At 38.2% G+C, this 14,887-nt stretch overlaps 1 protein-coding gene and 1 pseudogene across 3 annotated transcripts in view; one reads left to right on the top strand and one right to left on the bottom strand.

Moving 5' to 3' along the window:
• Positions 1 to 14,887, top strand: part of SENP5 (SUMO specific peptidase 5) — a 49,789-nt gene that overhangs the window by 25,848 nt on the left and 9,054 nt on the right. Inside the window, exons 3-6 of one of the 3 annotated variants that reach the window (XM_039250816.1) lie at positions 5,874 to 5,979; positions 6,120 to 6,258; positions 6,501 to 6,548; positions 9,495 to 9,572. In XM_039250816.1, coding sequence (XP_039106747.1) covers positions 5,874 to 5,979; positions 6,120 to 6,258; positions 6,501 to 6,548; positions 9,495 to 9,572 — 371 coding nt within the window. The other 2 variants (XM_039250818.1, XM_039250817.1) reach the window with 2 other exon arrangements.
• LOC120244368 lies at positions 1,558 to 3,942 on the bottom strand (annotated as a pseudogene).

Below are 14,887 nucleotides of genomic sequence, written 5' to 3'. Positions count from 1 at the left end.
ATTTAATTTCATTTTTTTGAGAGAATGTGTGTTTGCAGAGGTGGGGCAGAGGGAGAGAGAGAGAATCCCAAGCAGGCTTCATGCCCAGTGCAGAGCCCGGCCTCCCCATAAGATCATGCATGACCTGAGTCAAAATCAAGAGCTGGACAATCAACTGAGCTACCCATGCATCCCAATATTACATTATAAAGCTTGATAGGAAACTCAGAAGCAATATACCAGTTTCACTCCATAAATATTAAAACTGTATGTGTACATAACAGGTCATTAATGAAAATTTAGAACTTTTAGATATGCATGTCCTTTGACCCAGAAATTTAACCTTCAGTGGGTGTGTTGTGGGGAAATAGCAGAACCAGGATATATCAAGGGTTTTAGTTGTGACATTACTTGGAGAGCTAAAGAAATTAACAAATGGTTCCCAATAGGGAATTGTTTATGGCATACCCATTTAATGGGTTACTAGATTGTTTTGAATTGGCCTAGGGAAAAAAATTCCATTAGTATATTGAATGGGATAAAGTAACTTCAAGAAAAGAAACTAGAGAGTGCTTATATGTTTTAATAAATGATGTTCATAGTAAAAGGGCATAAAAGTTCTAAAGGAATTAGAGGATGGTTGCCATTTTATTTTAAAATGTTTATGGTCATGTATTAGAAAGAAAAGTCCTGGGGTGCCTGGGTGGCTCAGTTGGTTAATCATCGAACTCTTGATCTTGGCTCAGGTCATGCTCTCATGGTTCTTGAGTTCAAGCCCTGCAGACGGAGCTGCATTGACAGTGAGGAGCCTGCTTGGGATTCTGTCTCTCCTTTCTCTGGCCCTCCCCTGCTTGAACTTTTCCACTCTCTCAAAATAAACTTAAAAGAAAAAAATCCTAGGGCACCTGGGTGGCTCAGTTAGTTAGGTGTCTAACTTTGGCTTGATCATGATCTCACGGGTTGTGAATTTGAGCCCCACATCAGGCTCTGTGCTGACAGCTCAAAGCCTGGAGCCTACTTTGGATTCTGTGTCTCCTTCTCTTTCTGCCCCTCCCCCACTTGTGCTCTCAAAAATAAAAAAATATTTTAAAAAAACCAAAACCCTGGACACCTTGGTGGCTCAGTCGATTGAGCATCCGACTCATGACTAGGCTCAGATCATGATCCTAGGATTGTGGGATCAGGCCCTACATCAGGCTCTGTCCTGGGCTTGCGGCCTGCTTAAGATTCTCTCCTTCTGCCCTTTTCCCCTCTAAACGCGTGTGCTCGCTCGCTTGCTCTCTCAAAAATTCTATTTAAAATTAAAGCTTATTCCCATTTCAGGTTTATAAAAATGTTCAGCCATGTTTCTTCTATTGTGTTATTTTAAAATTTTGCCATTTTGAAAAAAGTAAAGATGGATCCCGATTGCATTCTTTTTTTTTTTTTTTTTATATTTTTATTTCTAGGAGAGAGAGAGAGACAGCGTGAGCAGGGGAGGGTCAGAGAGAGAGGGAGTCACAGACTGAAACAGGCTCCAGGCTCTGAGCTGGCAGTCAGCACAGAGCCCGACGCGGGGCTCGAACCCATGAACCGCAAGATCATGACCTAAGCGAAAGTCGGACGCTTAACCGACTAAGCCACCCAGGCGCCCCCCGATTGCATTCTTATATCAAAATGAATTCCAACTGTAAATAAAAGATTTAATCAATAGTTCTAATATTATTTGAGTGATCTTTTTCCTTGTGGTTTTGAGTTGCTACCTGTTGTTAGGTCTCTTACTGGATTTGGTTTTTTGGTTTTATGCTATTACTTAATTCTAGTGGCTTTATAATTTTTTTAAAAAGTTTATTTTGAGAGAGAGAGTATGGGGATCAGAGGAGGGACAGAGAATCCCAAGTAGGCCCTGTGCTATTAGTACAGAGCCCAGTGCGGGGCTCAGACTCCCCAACCATGAGATTGTGCCTGGAGCCAAAATTCATAGTGGGACATTTAACCAATGGAGCCACCCAGATGCCTCAGTTTTATAATTTGATGGGACTAGGCCCTTCTCCTCTTTTGCCCCCCCCCCCCCATTCACCTCTCCTCTTTAATCCTTTTCATAAATTTCTAGGAATTTCTCATGTTTTGGTCCCAAGATGAGTTTTGGATTTGTTTTTTCAATTAAACAAAAATAATGGCTTTGATTGATATTGCATTACATTTACAGATGAAGGGAAAATTACATTCATTATAATATTGAGTATTCAAGAATTACTCCAATTACTGACCTATGTCCTTTCACCAGAATTTTGTGCTTTTCACTTAGGCTTGCACATTTCTTAAGTTTAGTCTTAGATATTTCATGCCTTATTTTGTTATTTTTTTAAGATGTTGTTTTCAAGTAATCTCTACATCCAGTGTTGGGCTTGAACCTACAACCCCAGATCAAGCGTTGCATGCTCTACTGACTGAGCCAGCAGGTGCCCCCATGCCTTCCTTATTTTTGACTGGGCCTTTTTGCTATATATTGCATTTTGTTGGAGAAGCAAATGGCTACATTTCTTGTATGCACAACACAGTGAACCTCATTCCACATTCATGATGGGATGTGACCCATCAGTTGCCTTTAGAAAAAACTGTCCAGCATATTTGGTTTAAGGTGAGCAACTTAACTTCTGAAATAACACCTTAGGTTTTGTTTTCCATGTTATTACCTTTTGTGTGTGTGTTTTTTTAATTCTTAGTTTATTAATCCTCTCAAGAAAAATCTGCACAGTTGCCAGAGATAGTCACTGTAGAATCTTTACTCCTCCTCTTTGCTGACACCAACATTGGCTTTTGCGGTCCCTCTGACTTTCTTCATTCTGTTCTTGTGTTCTGCTGTTTTCTTGAGGTATTTTTCTTCTCAAACAGGCCATGTCTTGCAAGACTATGTTTGGGTTCATTTTTGTTTGCATAATCCAAGGCATCATAAATCATGCCAAAGCCAGTCGTCTTGCCACCACCAAAATGGGTTCGGAATTCAGATACAAAGATGACATCGGATGTGGTCTTGCATATTTTGGCTATTTTTCCCCGAATTTCTCACATAGGTACTTTTGCCTTTCCCGGATGAAGAACATCAGTGACCATTTATTCCTGCTGAAATAATGAATTGGTCATGAACTTGCTGGTCACGACAGTTACCATGTTGTTCCTGATGGCAGCTGAGCTTCAAACAGCCAGGGAGGAAAAGAGCCATATTATTACCTTTTGTGCTTGCAGGGTGGACTCTAATTTGAATTCTAGTTTTTGTTTTGTTTTTTTCCCCTAACATTTTATCCTTTGTTTCTTGGTCACATTGAAGTTTTAATACTATGCCAAATGCGTTTTTCCTTTTTGGATCATGAATTTGGTGAATGGAAGTGGGTAAAAAATAATGGATTTAATTCTCATTTTAAGAAGTTATTTTCTGGGCAATTCTTGGCCAGTGGGTATTAAGAGGAAAAGATACAGTGAAGAACAAGATGCTTTTGTAGAGAAAAGAGAATAGGTATCTCCTGCTTTGGAGGCAGCATAGGATAATGGTTAATGGTTAGCTTTTTGTGGTCTTATACCCTACAATCAGGATCTTAGCTCTGCCGTATGCTACTTCAGGGTCTTTGGGAAAGTTACTTAACCTCACTAAGCTTCCTATCTCCATTTGTAGATTAGGGGTTCTGTCCAACATAGGGTAGTTAAAAGGATGAAATGAAATGTACTGGTGCTTGGTTTACGATAATGATATTTGAATGTGGTTTTACTTCTGGTCCCAGTGAGATGTGTGTATCAATGAGACATTATCATCTAGGCTTCTCCTTGAAGATCCAGGCAGGGCCTTTCTGCTGCATTAGAAATCCATGTTTATCATCTGAAAGTGAAAACAAAAATACAGATAAGAGGAGAAAACCAAACCCCTTACCCTCCCCCCCCAATACTACCATCCATAGATAACACTGTTAAGAGGGACACCTCTTTTCCCATGATACTCATTTGGAATTATGGTCCATATCCCATTGATAGAGGAGACTGCTTTCTTACTTGACGAGTCTCAAGGCTGCTGGGCCTACAGTTAGTCTTTTGTTATTAGGTGCATTATTTTGGTGTGAAATTTGCTCCTCAAATGCAGTTTCTCCAGTGTTGGGATTCCTTATCTTCTGTTAGAGTTCATTCTCCCATGTAGACATAAAGCTGTTCTTAGGTAACTTGTAAACACTTGCAGGCAAATACAAGTTTAGAAACCCCAAATCTTTACTTCCTACTCTTATTAAGCTAGAACAAGGGATTCCCTTTCTGTCTTCTGTATCCTTAAAGCCTAAATCAGAACCAGGCATAAACGAGCCGGCTCTTTCCTGTTTACTATATCCTGACCTTAGTTAGACCTTTGCTCTGAAGCCTTTCAAATTGAGAGCCTTCTGGTGGGAGACTAACAAAAGGAAGATAGGTTTTTCACACCCTTATCTGAACCTCCCTCAAAAAAACCCACTCTGTTTTTGGGACAGTCACTCCTGTTGTGCTCTTTCCTGTCCATTAAAAAAAATTTTTTTTAATATTTTATTTTTTTCTGACAGAGAGAGAGAGAGAGAAACCAAAGCAGACTCCCAGCCCTGAGCTAGCTGTCAGCACGGAGCCTGACGGGTTCGAATCCACGAATTGTGAGATCATGACCTGAGCCGAAGTCCGACACTTAACCAGCTGAGCCACCTAGGTGCCCCCCTTTCCATTTTGTACTGATGTGTACCAGAGGCTATTCTCAAAGGTAGAAGGGAGCTGGGTAAAATAAGTGGCTAACAGTGCTCATTCTCCCCATCTTAATTCTGGAGACTTGTCAGACTGATGGCTAATTAGGTTTTTGGGCATCAGTGAATGCCCTAAGTCATGTCAGCACTTTTGTAAGGCTCTAAGCTTTCTTTCCCTCAGTTTCTTTGTATTTCCTTAGAAATATAAGTCCTGGTTTTATTTCCTGAAACCTTTTCAGGTACATTTATTCAGTGGGTCCTTTTGGAAGCCATGAAAATGCATATACATATTATTTGACCTGAAGACTGTCCTATTCTGGCCAAGAAGTCACCCTTTAATTGTTTCCCCTTTTAAAATATGCCTCACCAGCTGTTATCTAGTTAAGCTCACGTTATAGGGTTATTCAGTATCAAAAATAAAATAACTCCACCAAATTGTATGATATTAAAAATGTCTTAGAATTTTTCCCTTGCTAGGAGATGTGAAATTTACAACAGTTAACAAATAATAGTGACTGCAGTCTCAACAGATCCCTCAACAAATTGTGGTTTTTGAAAAGATAACTCTTTAGGGGCACCTGGGTGGCTCAGTTGTTTGAACATCTGACTTCACCTTAGGTCATGATCTCAGGGTTTCTGAGTTCAAGCCTGGCATTGGGCTTGCTGCTGTTAGTGCTGAACCCGCTTTGGTTCCTCTGTATCCTTGCCACCCCTTCCCCACTCATGTGCACATGCGTGCGTGCTCTCTCTCTCTCTCTCTCTCTCTCTCAAAAATAAAAAGTAAAAAAGAAAACTCCTTTAGTTGCAAGATGTGATACACATTTAACCAGGTGATTAAACTATTTAGATTTCACTCTTTAGGAGAGAAGATTCTTCTGCAACATTAAGCTACTGAAGGATGTCAATCTTTAGTTTTAGCTAGCCATTTTCTAACAGTGCATCAGTAGTTTAAAAATCCAATGTGAAATGATACTTTAAGGCATTTTTTTCTGGATTGGAATGGTGAGGGCCTAATTGATCTATTTTATTTTTTACAAAACATAACTTTTTAAAGATTTCTTTATAGTGTAATATATAGGTTAAATGTATGGTAAGTGTTCTGTATAGGTTAAATATTGGAGACTGACTTTTTCTGAAAATGGTTTTTCCACTGTAATTTCTCTTCCTTTATTTAAGGATTCCTAGATGAGGTTATGAAGAAGTATGGCAGTTTGGTCCCACTCAGTGAAAAAGATGTCCTTGGAAGACTAAAAGATGTCTTTAATGAAGACTTTTCTAATAGGTTTGTCAATAATGCTCAGTTTAAGCCCTTGAAAATAAAATTGTTGGCATATGTGACTTTTCTCTTAATTAAAAAAAAGAAAATACTTAGCAGTACATTTAGTGGAACTCCTGTTTCTTTTCTTTCAAAATCTTTTTCAGAAAACCATTTATCAATAGAGAAATAACAAACTACCGGGCCAGGCATCAAAAATGCAACTTCCGCATCTTCTACAATAAGCACATGCTGGATATGGATGATCTGGCAACTCTGGATGGTCAGAACTGGCTGAATGACCAGGTTAGTGCATGTAGGTTCTTAGGAAAAGTTGCAGAGGATGTTGGACAATAAAATACAATTAACCTTTGGGTTGGCCTCGTAGTTACAATTTGGAATCAAGGATTCTTTACTGAAGCTACTTCTTCACAAACCCCAGTATCCAGAAGGTTTGATTACTGTTACCAATCAGTGGTACTCATTCTGAGTGGAATGTTCTGAAATGTATAGGGTTAGTAAGCTGTTTCTATGTTGACTTTTTATAGGTCATTAATATGTATGGTGAGCTGATAATGGATGCAGTCCCAGACAAAGTAAGTGAAAAGTTACTCTTCAGGAGAGAGAATTCTTTTGTATTAAAATGAGGTGTTTTTTTTTTTTTTAACTTGATGTGATTATTCCTTCGATTTTTAAAGGTTTCAATTTTATCTTCATCAGGTGCTAACAGGTTGGGCCTAAGTTCTATAAAATATTTCAGCCTAGGAAAGTCAGATTGCCAGTGGTTTTCCTGCGTATTTATTTCAGAGTGGTTATATTGATTTTTCAGGAGGACTTTAAAAAAATTTTTTTTTAAATATTTAATTACTTTTGAGAGAGAGAGAGGAGACACAGAATCTGAAGCAGGCTCCAGGCTCTGAGCTGTCGGTACAGAGCCCAACATGGGGCTCGAACCCGCGAACTAAAAGATCATGACCTGAGCCAAAGTCAGACACTCAACTGACTGAGCCATCCACGTGCCCCACTTGTTTTCTTTGCTTTTCTTATTAAGTTTTAAGTAATCTCTGTACAAGTGGTTCGAATTCACAACCCCAAGATCAAGAGTCACATACTCCAACAACTGAGCCAGACAGGCACCCCAAGGAGGCTTTTTTAAGGTGTGAAAAAACAAAAGTCGGGGTGCCTGGGTGTTTCATTTGAGCATCCCGACTGTGGCTCAGGTCATGATCTTCCGGTTCGTGAATTTGAGTCCTGCATCAGGCTCACTTCTGTCCCCTCTCTCTTCCCATCCCCCCCCCCGCCCCCCATTTCGTGCTCACTCTCAAAAATAAAAGTAAAAACAAAATTCAGCTGAGTATATTTAAAGATCTTACTGGCTTTATTCAACTGACTCATGAATTGGGCAGCATCCCATCTAACAAGTTAAAAAGGAGCTTTGAAAAGCTGTACAGAATGGAAGACTTACAGGGCAGAAGGGGGCAGGAGAAGGGTGTTACTACCAAGAGTAGATTGATTGCAGTAAAGTCACTTTGCTTTAGGGGAAGACAGGGGTCTAACAGGCAGGTTACCTAAGTAGTGTTGTCCAGGTAATTCTGTTAAGATTACAGTACTGGGAGAGGCTGAAGTTGCATTTAGGTGAGGTATTTTTGGTTTGGTGACATGGGCTAAGCACAAGTCAGCACTAAGTTAGACTCTATTTTGGGCCTCTTGTCTCTTTTTTAATAGTGAGGAGATGCACAAAAAGGGTGTATTATTTGCTTTAAGTTTTTCAATTTAACTTAAAGTCTTATTCTTTTTAAAGATGTCACTTTTTCTTGGATGAATCTTTAATACTCTGTTCAAATACAGGCAGACCCTCCTTAAACTTTAAAATTCCCATAAGAGTTTTGTTACTATTAAGATTTTCTTTGTTATGGGGCGCCTGGGTGGCTTAGTCTTAAGCGTCTGACTTTCGCTTAGGTCATGATCTCGCGGTTCGTGGGTTTGAGCCCCGCGTCGGGCTCTGTGCTGACTGCCAGCTCGGAGCCTGGAGCCTGTTTCAGTCTGTGACTCCCTCTCTCTCTGACCCTCCCCTGCTCACGCTGTCTCTCTCTCTCCTAGAAATAAATAAAACATTAAAAAAAAAAATTAAAAAAAAAAAAGATTTTCTTTGTTACTATTAAAATTTTTTTAACTTAATGCATTAATTTTTCTGACTATTCAGATTACCTGACGGATAACCTTTGATTTCAACATATGAAACCTTTCCAAGTACTTTTACAAATCTAATAATTTAAACAGGTTGAACAGATTCAACAGTGTTGAATCTGAGATTCTAATACTTTATGAATATAGACAAAATGTCTTATAACTTTCCACTTAAAATCACAACTCTGCATTTTAAATTGGAATCATGAGGCTAATTTGTTGGATTCTCTATTATGTGAACTTCTCGTAATCACCAGAAAGTTTAAACCTAAACACATATTATAGATGATTTTTAACATAAAGGGTATTAATTTCAAGGGTATAATTTACCTTCATTATTTCTATATTACATTTAATTCTGAACCTTTATTAGATTAAAAGGACACTTAAAATCCGTAGATCAGTAGCACCAGCATTTCCTAGGAATTTACTAGAGATGTAAAAGTTTGAACTCTAACCACCCCCCTACTGAATCAGAAACTGGAGGTGAGGCCCAGCAATCTGTGCTTTCACAAACTGTCCAAATTCTGATGCACACAGAGTTTGAAAATCACTTTTCTAGAAATAGCTATTACAAGCTCTTTTTATTGATATCTTAAGCTGCAGAGTTCTCAAAACAATGTGCATTAGGATTTTCTGGAAAGTTTATCAAACCAAACAGCTGAGCTCCACCCTCAGTTTCTGCATTAGTAAATGGTCTGGGGTGGGGCCTGAAAATTTGCATTTTAACAAGTTCCTGGGTTATGCCAATACTGCTGATCTGTTGACCACACCCTGAGAACCTCCGCTAAGGGAACAGGTTTTTCATTTCAAGTGAATCAGAGTTACTGAGTGAACACTTTTAAGACCACAGTATGTTAACTATCTCAGACGAGCTGATCCTAATTTATAAGCCAGAAATTTGATATGTTCCATATGACCAGGTTAATTCTTTAACAGCTGTTATGAAAGCAGGAGTCTCCAAGTCCATATCCTTCAGAAGGGGTTAGTTTTATAATCCATAGCCCTTGAGTTCAAGGTAATATTACCTCATTCTTTCTTATTAGCCTCTTTCAGTTTTATCACCTGATTTGGAGAGATTTGTCAGGTTGCTTCTCTACTTGATTGGATTCAGGTAATCTATTTATTTACTGTCCCATTCCAATTCTATCTATAGACCACAGTTGTAAGGTTATTCTAAGAAAATTTGGAACAGAATCTTCTGTGAATCAGGTAATTTATTTTCTATAGAAGACACTTTTCCTCCTTTTGGTCTGTCTTACATACAAGGGTTTTTAAATTTCCATCTTCTTTTGAAGTTAAATCTGGGTATAGCTTAATATAATTTGGATGCTTATATTTGATGTCTCTTCTAGGTTCACTTCTTCAACAGCTTTTTTCATAGACAGCTGGTAACCAAAGGATATAATGGAGTAAAAAGATGGACTAAAAAGGTATTCCCTTTACTTCTTTTTTACTCTAAACGTGAATTGCAAATAAGCCACTTTGAGTGGAAGAATAACAACTTTAATGTCAATGATACTGATTAGAAACAGACTCTTAAACACTCTTTAATATGATAATTGTTATTGTTTTTTACATCCTGTTGTTTGAAACGCAAGATACTAGTAAAACTCTTGAGTCTTCCAGTTGATTGGAGTATGCTCTAGAGGAAAGCACTGGGCTGGAAGTGAATGGTTCCAGCATTGTCATTAGCTTGCTGTGCAGCTTGGACAAGACACTTTATTTGGGCTTTATAAAACAAAATGATAAAGTCAGCATAACCCCTAAAGCTCCTTCCAATATTAATTTCTCTCTATAGTCATTTACTAGTGCCAGAAACATTATTTTAAGAGCCAATTTATATTCTGTTTTTGATATTTTGGCATAATTACTGAGTTTAGGTTCCACAGTTACAGGACTAGAGATACCGTAGCATTTCGTTTTTTTATACTGGATGGGTTATAGAAATTAAGAGTAAGGCTTGTGTTGAGTAGTTGTGGATGGAAATAATTTTTTGCCAAGTACAAACACCTGATTGAACATTGTTATTTAGGTAATATGTGTAAAGCATCATCAGTAATGCCACGATAAGCATGGGTGAACAGTGCAAATCTGGGAGAATAGACAGAATGAACTCAGGACTCAGACCTGGGTTCACATCCTGCTCCAGCCACTTAACAAGTTGTAAGACCTTGGGCAGATAATACTTAATTCCTCTGAGCTTCAGTTTTCTCATCTGTCAAATGGTAGTATCGTTAAGTATTTACCTTGTTGAGAGGATTAAATGAGATAATCTGTGTAAATCACTAAGCACCACAGTAAGTAATAATCATTATATTATGGCGGTAGAAGCACGGGCAGCAACTAGTGTAGCTGGAGTGCAGAGAGCAAAGAAGAAAGTGGCATGAAGTGGACCTGATCTAGAGATATAGGGCCTTAAGGTCTAGGTTTTGAATTTTAATTTTAAACGTATAGGAATCTACTGAAGGGTTTTAGGGGACATCATCCGATTTGTAGTCTTTGCTGTAGCAGCACTGAAAAGGATGGGTGAATGTGGGAGCAAAGCTGATGTGGGTAGAACAGGAGGCCACTGCAAAGTACCATTGGTGGTACTTTGGATTAGAATGGTAGCAGGACGGCTGGGATATGTACAACATATAAATAAGTTCTAGGAAGTAAAATTAACAGGACTTGGGTGACAGATTGTTTATGGGAATGAAGGAGAGGAAATATGAAAGATGACTTCCAAGTACAGAATATGATTATCTTTTCCTCATCTACATTAACTCTTCTTGGTTAAGTAGCATCCCACTATATGGGTATATTTTCTTAAACTGACCAATTCCCTAATAGTTATCCTTAATTTTTCCTGTATAAACACCATCACAGCCCATCCAGTGGTACAAGCCACATATAGGCATACCTTCTTTTATTGTGCTTCAATTTATTGTGCTTCACAGATACTGCGCTTTTTACAAATTGATTTGTGGCAACCCTGCATCAAGTAAGTCTGTTGACGCCATGTTTCCAACAGCACTGGCTCACATTGTGTCTTTGTGTCCCATTTTGATAATTCTCGCAGTATATCAAACTTTATTATTATTATATTTTGTACAGTGATCAGTTATCAGTATTGTAATTGTTTTAGGGTGCCATGAACTGAACCCATGTAAGATAGCGAACTTCATAAATGTTATGTGTTCTGACTCCTCCCACCAGCTGTTTCCCCATCTCCCTCCCTTTTGGGCCATCCTGTTCCCTAGGTAACACAGCATTAGGCCAGTAACACCACAGTGTGTTCAAGTGAAAGGAAGAGCCCTATGCCTCTCACTTTAAATAAAAAGCCAGAAATGATTAAGCTTAGTGAGAAAGGCATACTGAAAGCTGCGATAGGCTGAAAGCTACGCCTCCTGTGCCAGACAATTGTGAACACAGAAGAAAAGTTCCTGAAGGTTACTCCAGTGAACACATGAATGACAAAGTGAAAACAGCCTTACTGCTGATACAGCAAAGGTTTTAGTGGTCTAGATAGAAGATCAAACCAGACAAAACAGTCCCTTAAGCCAAAGCCTAATCTAGTGTAAGACCTTGACTCTCTTCAGTTCTGTGAACACTGAGAGAGATGAGGAAGCTGAAAGGAGAAAAGTTTGAAGCTGTCAGAGGTTGGCCCATAAGGTTTAAGGAAAGAAGCTGTCTCTACAGCATAAAAGTACAAGGTGAAGCAGCAGGTGCTGATGTAGAAGCTGCGAGTTATTCAGAAGATCTGGGTCAGATAATACATAAATGTGACTAAGCAACAGATTTTCAGTATAGATGAAACAGACTTCTATTGGCAGAAGATGCCATCTAGGACCTTCATAGCTAGAGAAGAAAAAGTCAATACTTGGCTTCATAGGACAGGCTGGCTCTCTAGTTAGGGGCTAATGTGGCTGGTGACTTGAAGTTGAAGCCAGTGCTCACTTACCATTCTGAAAATCCTAAACCCTTAAGAATTCTGTTAAATCTACTCTCCCTGGGCTCTAAATGGAACAACAAAGCCTGGACGACAGCACATCTGTTCACAACATGATTTGCTGAATAGTTTAAGCCCACTGTTGAGACCTACTTCTCAGAAAGATTCCTTTCAAAATAAGACTTGTTATTGACACTGCACCTGGTTACCCAAGAGCTCTGATGGAGATGTCTAACGAGATTAATGTTTTCATGCCTGCATAACTTCCATTCTGCAGCCCATAAATCAAGGAGTAATTTCACCTTTCAAGTCAGATTACTTAAATACTTCTCATAAGGCTATAGCTGCCATAGATAGTGACTCCTCTGATGTATCTGGGCAAAGTAAATTGAAAATCTTGTGGAAGGGATTCACCATTCTAGGCACCCCATTAACATTTGTGATTCATGGGGAAAGGCCAGAATATCAAAATAGTTTAAAAGAAGTGGATCCCAACTCTCATGGATGACTTTTCGGAGTTCAAGACTTTAGTGGAAGAAGTAAATGCAGATGTGGGGGAAATAACAAGAGAAGTAGAATTAGAAGTGGACCCTAAAGATGGGACTGAATTGCTGCAATCTCATGATAAAACTTGAATGGAAGAGGAGTTGCTTCTTACAGATGAGCAAAGAAAGTGGATTCTTGAGATGGAATCTGCTCTTAGTGAAGATACTGTGAGAATTGTTATGAGAACAGAAGATTTAGAATATTATATAAATTTAGCTGATAAAGCAGCAACTGGGTTTGAGAAAATATAGTCTAATTCTGAAAGGAGTTCTGTGGGTAAAATGCTGTCAAACAGCATCACATGTTACAGAAGAATTGTTCGTGAAAGGAAGATTCTGTCAATGCTTTAAACTTCAGTGTTCCCCAATTTTAAGAAATTACCACAGCCACCCAACCTTTAGTACACTACCATCCCAATCAGTCAGGAGCCATCAACATTTAGGCAAGACCCTCCACCAGCAGAAAGAGTACAGCTCACTAAAAGCAAGTTAGCATTGTTGGTGGTTAGCACTTTTAACAATAAAAAGTATGTTTTATTTAAGGTATGTATTTTTTTTTGTAGCCATAATGCTGCACATTTAATAGGCTACAGTTTGTGTAGACAACTTTTATATGTACTCGGAAACCACAAAAACTCATTTGTTTTATTGCATTGGTCTGGTACTGAACCCACAATATTTCCAAGGTATACCTGTATACACTATATATAAGAAACAGAAAATGAACAAGAAAGATTGAAAATAAACTGACAGTTTAAAAGGTACTAGGCAAATGTAAACCAAAAGAAAGGAGCGGTAAATAAAAAGAAGGAATGGCAGTATTAGGAGCAGATGAGGTAGAATTTAAGGTGGAAAGTAAACGGTGTGATGATATTTCAGTATATAGGAGGTGCCTGGGTGACTCAGCCGGTTGAGTGTCCGACTCTTGATTTTGGCTCAGGTTATGCTCTCATGGTTCCATGGACTCAAGCCCCGCAGCAGGCTTCACACTAATGATGCAAAGCCTGTGTGGGATTCTCTCTTCTGCCTTTCTCTCAAAATAAATAAATAAACTTACAAAGAAAAAAAGAGAGTTAATGTCCATTGAATGCCTTTATCATTAAAGAAAAAATGAAAAATAGAATTTAGTGCTCGCTAAATTAGACATCAAGATAAATTACAGAATGACCAAGGATTTGAATGCAACGAAAATGAATGAAACAATGGAAGTACTAAGAAAAATCCATAAAAGAACTTAAAAAAAAATAACCTCAGGGTAACTTGAGTCTACTCTGTGCACAACTTTAAGGTTTATAAAAGAAAAATGAATTCAGTCACATAAAAAGGAAAATAACTCTGCATTCAAAATAGGAGCAATGTAAAAAGACAAACAGTAAACTACAGAAAATATTTGCCGTTAATGTCACAGAACTAATTTTGTTAATATATGAGGGGCTTACACAAATTGACAAGTAAAAGACTCCACCGACTCAGCAGAAAAATGGGTGGGTGATATGGATGAAAAAGTTTATAGTAAAGAAAAGTGTATTACTTACTGTTCTGGATGTAAATCCTTTGTCAGGTCTATGTTTTGTGATTGTTTTCTCTGTCTATAGCTTTTCTACATATTTTCTTAACCAAGTGTTTTGATAAAGATTTTTAATTTTGATGATTCCTCCATGTGGATATCCCATTCTTCCAATGTCATTTGCTTGAAGACTTTTTCCTAGTTTTATTGCTTTGGCACTATTGTAGAAAGTCAACTGACCACATATGTATGCGTCAATCTCTGTACTTTATGTTCTCATCCACTGATCTCTTTGTTCTTATGCTAATATCACACTGTCCTGATCACTGTATCTTTACAGTATGTCTTCATACAGTGTAATTTGGCCAGCTTTATCCTTTTTCTAGAATATTTTGGGAATACTAGGTCCTTTGCATTTTTATTTTCATATAAATTTTAGAATCAGCTTGTCAAGTCTTTTTTTTTTTTTTTTAATCTGCAGGATTATAATTGGGATTGTGTAATGTTAGTTTGGGGAAAATAGACATCTTAACAATATTAAGTATTCCAGCTCCATGTACATGATACGTGTTCCCTTTATTTCGAGTCTTTAATTTTTCTCAGCAATATTTTGTAATTCTTAGTGTACAGGTCTTGCACATATTTTTTAAAAATGCACCCTGGGTGCCTCTTGTTAAGCATCTGACTTTGGCACAGGTCATGATCTCATGGTTCATGAGTTCAAGTCCCACATCAGGTGAGCTCGAGCTCTGCTTCTCTCTC

Source organism: Hyaena hyaena, unplaced genomic scaffold (assembly GCF_003009895.1).
Source record: "Hyaena hyaena isolate Hyena2069 unplaced genomic scaffold, ASM300989v1 scaffold_382, whole genome shotgun sequence".
NCBI classification, from domain to species: Eukaryota; Metazoa; Chordata; class Mammalia; order Carnivora; family Hyaenidae; genus Hyaena; species Hyaena hyaena.
This window is presented reverse-complemented; position numbering and strand designations above follow the sequence as displayed.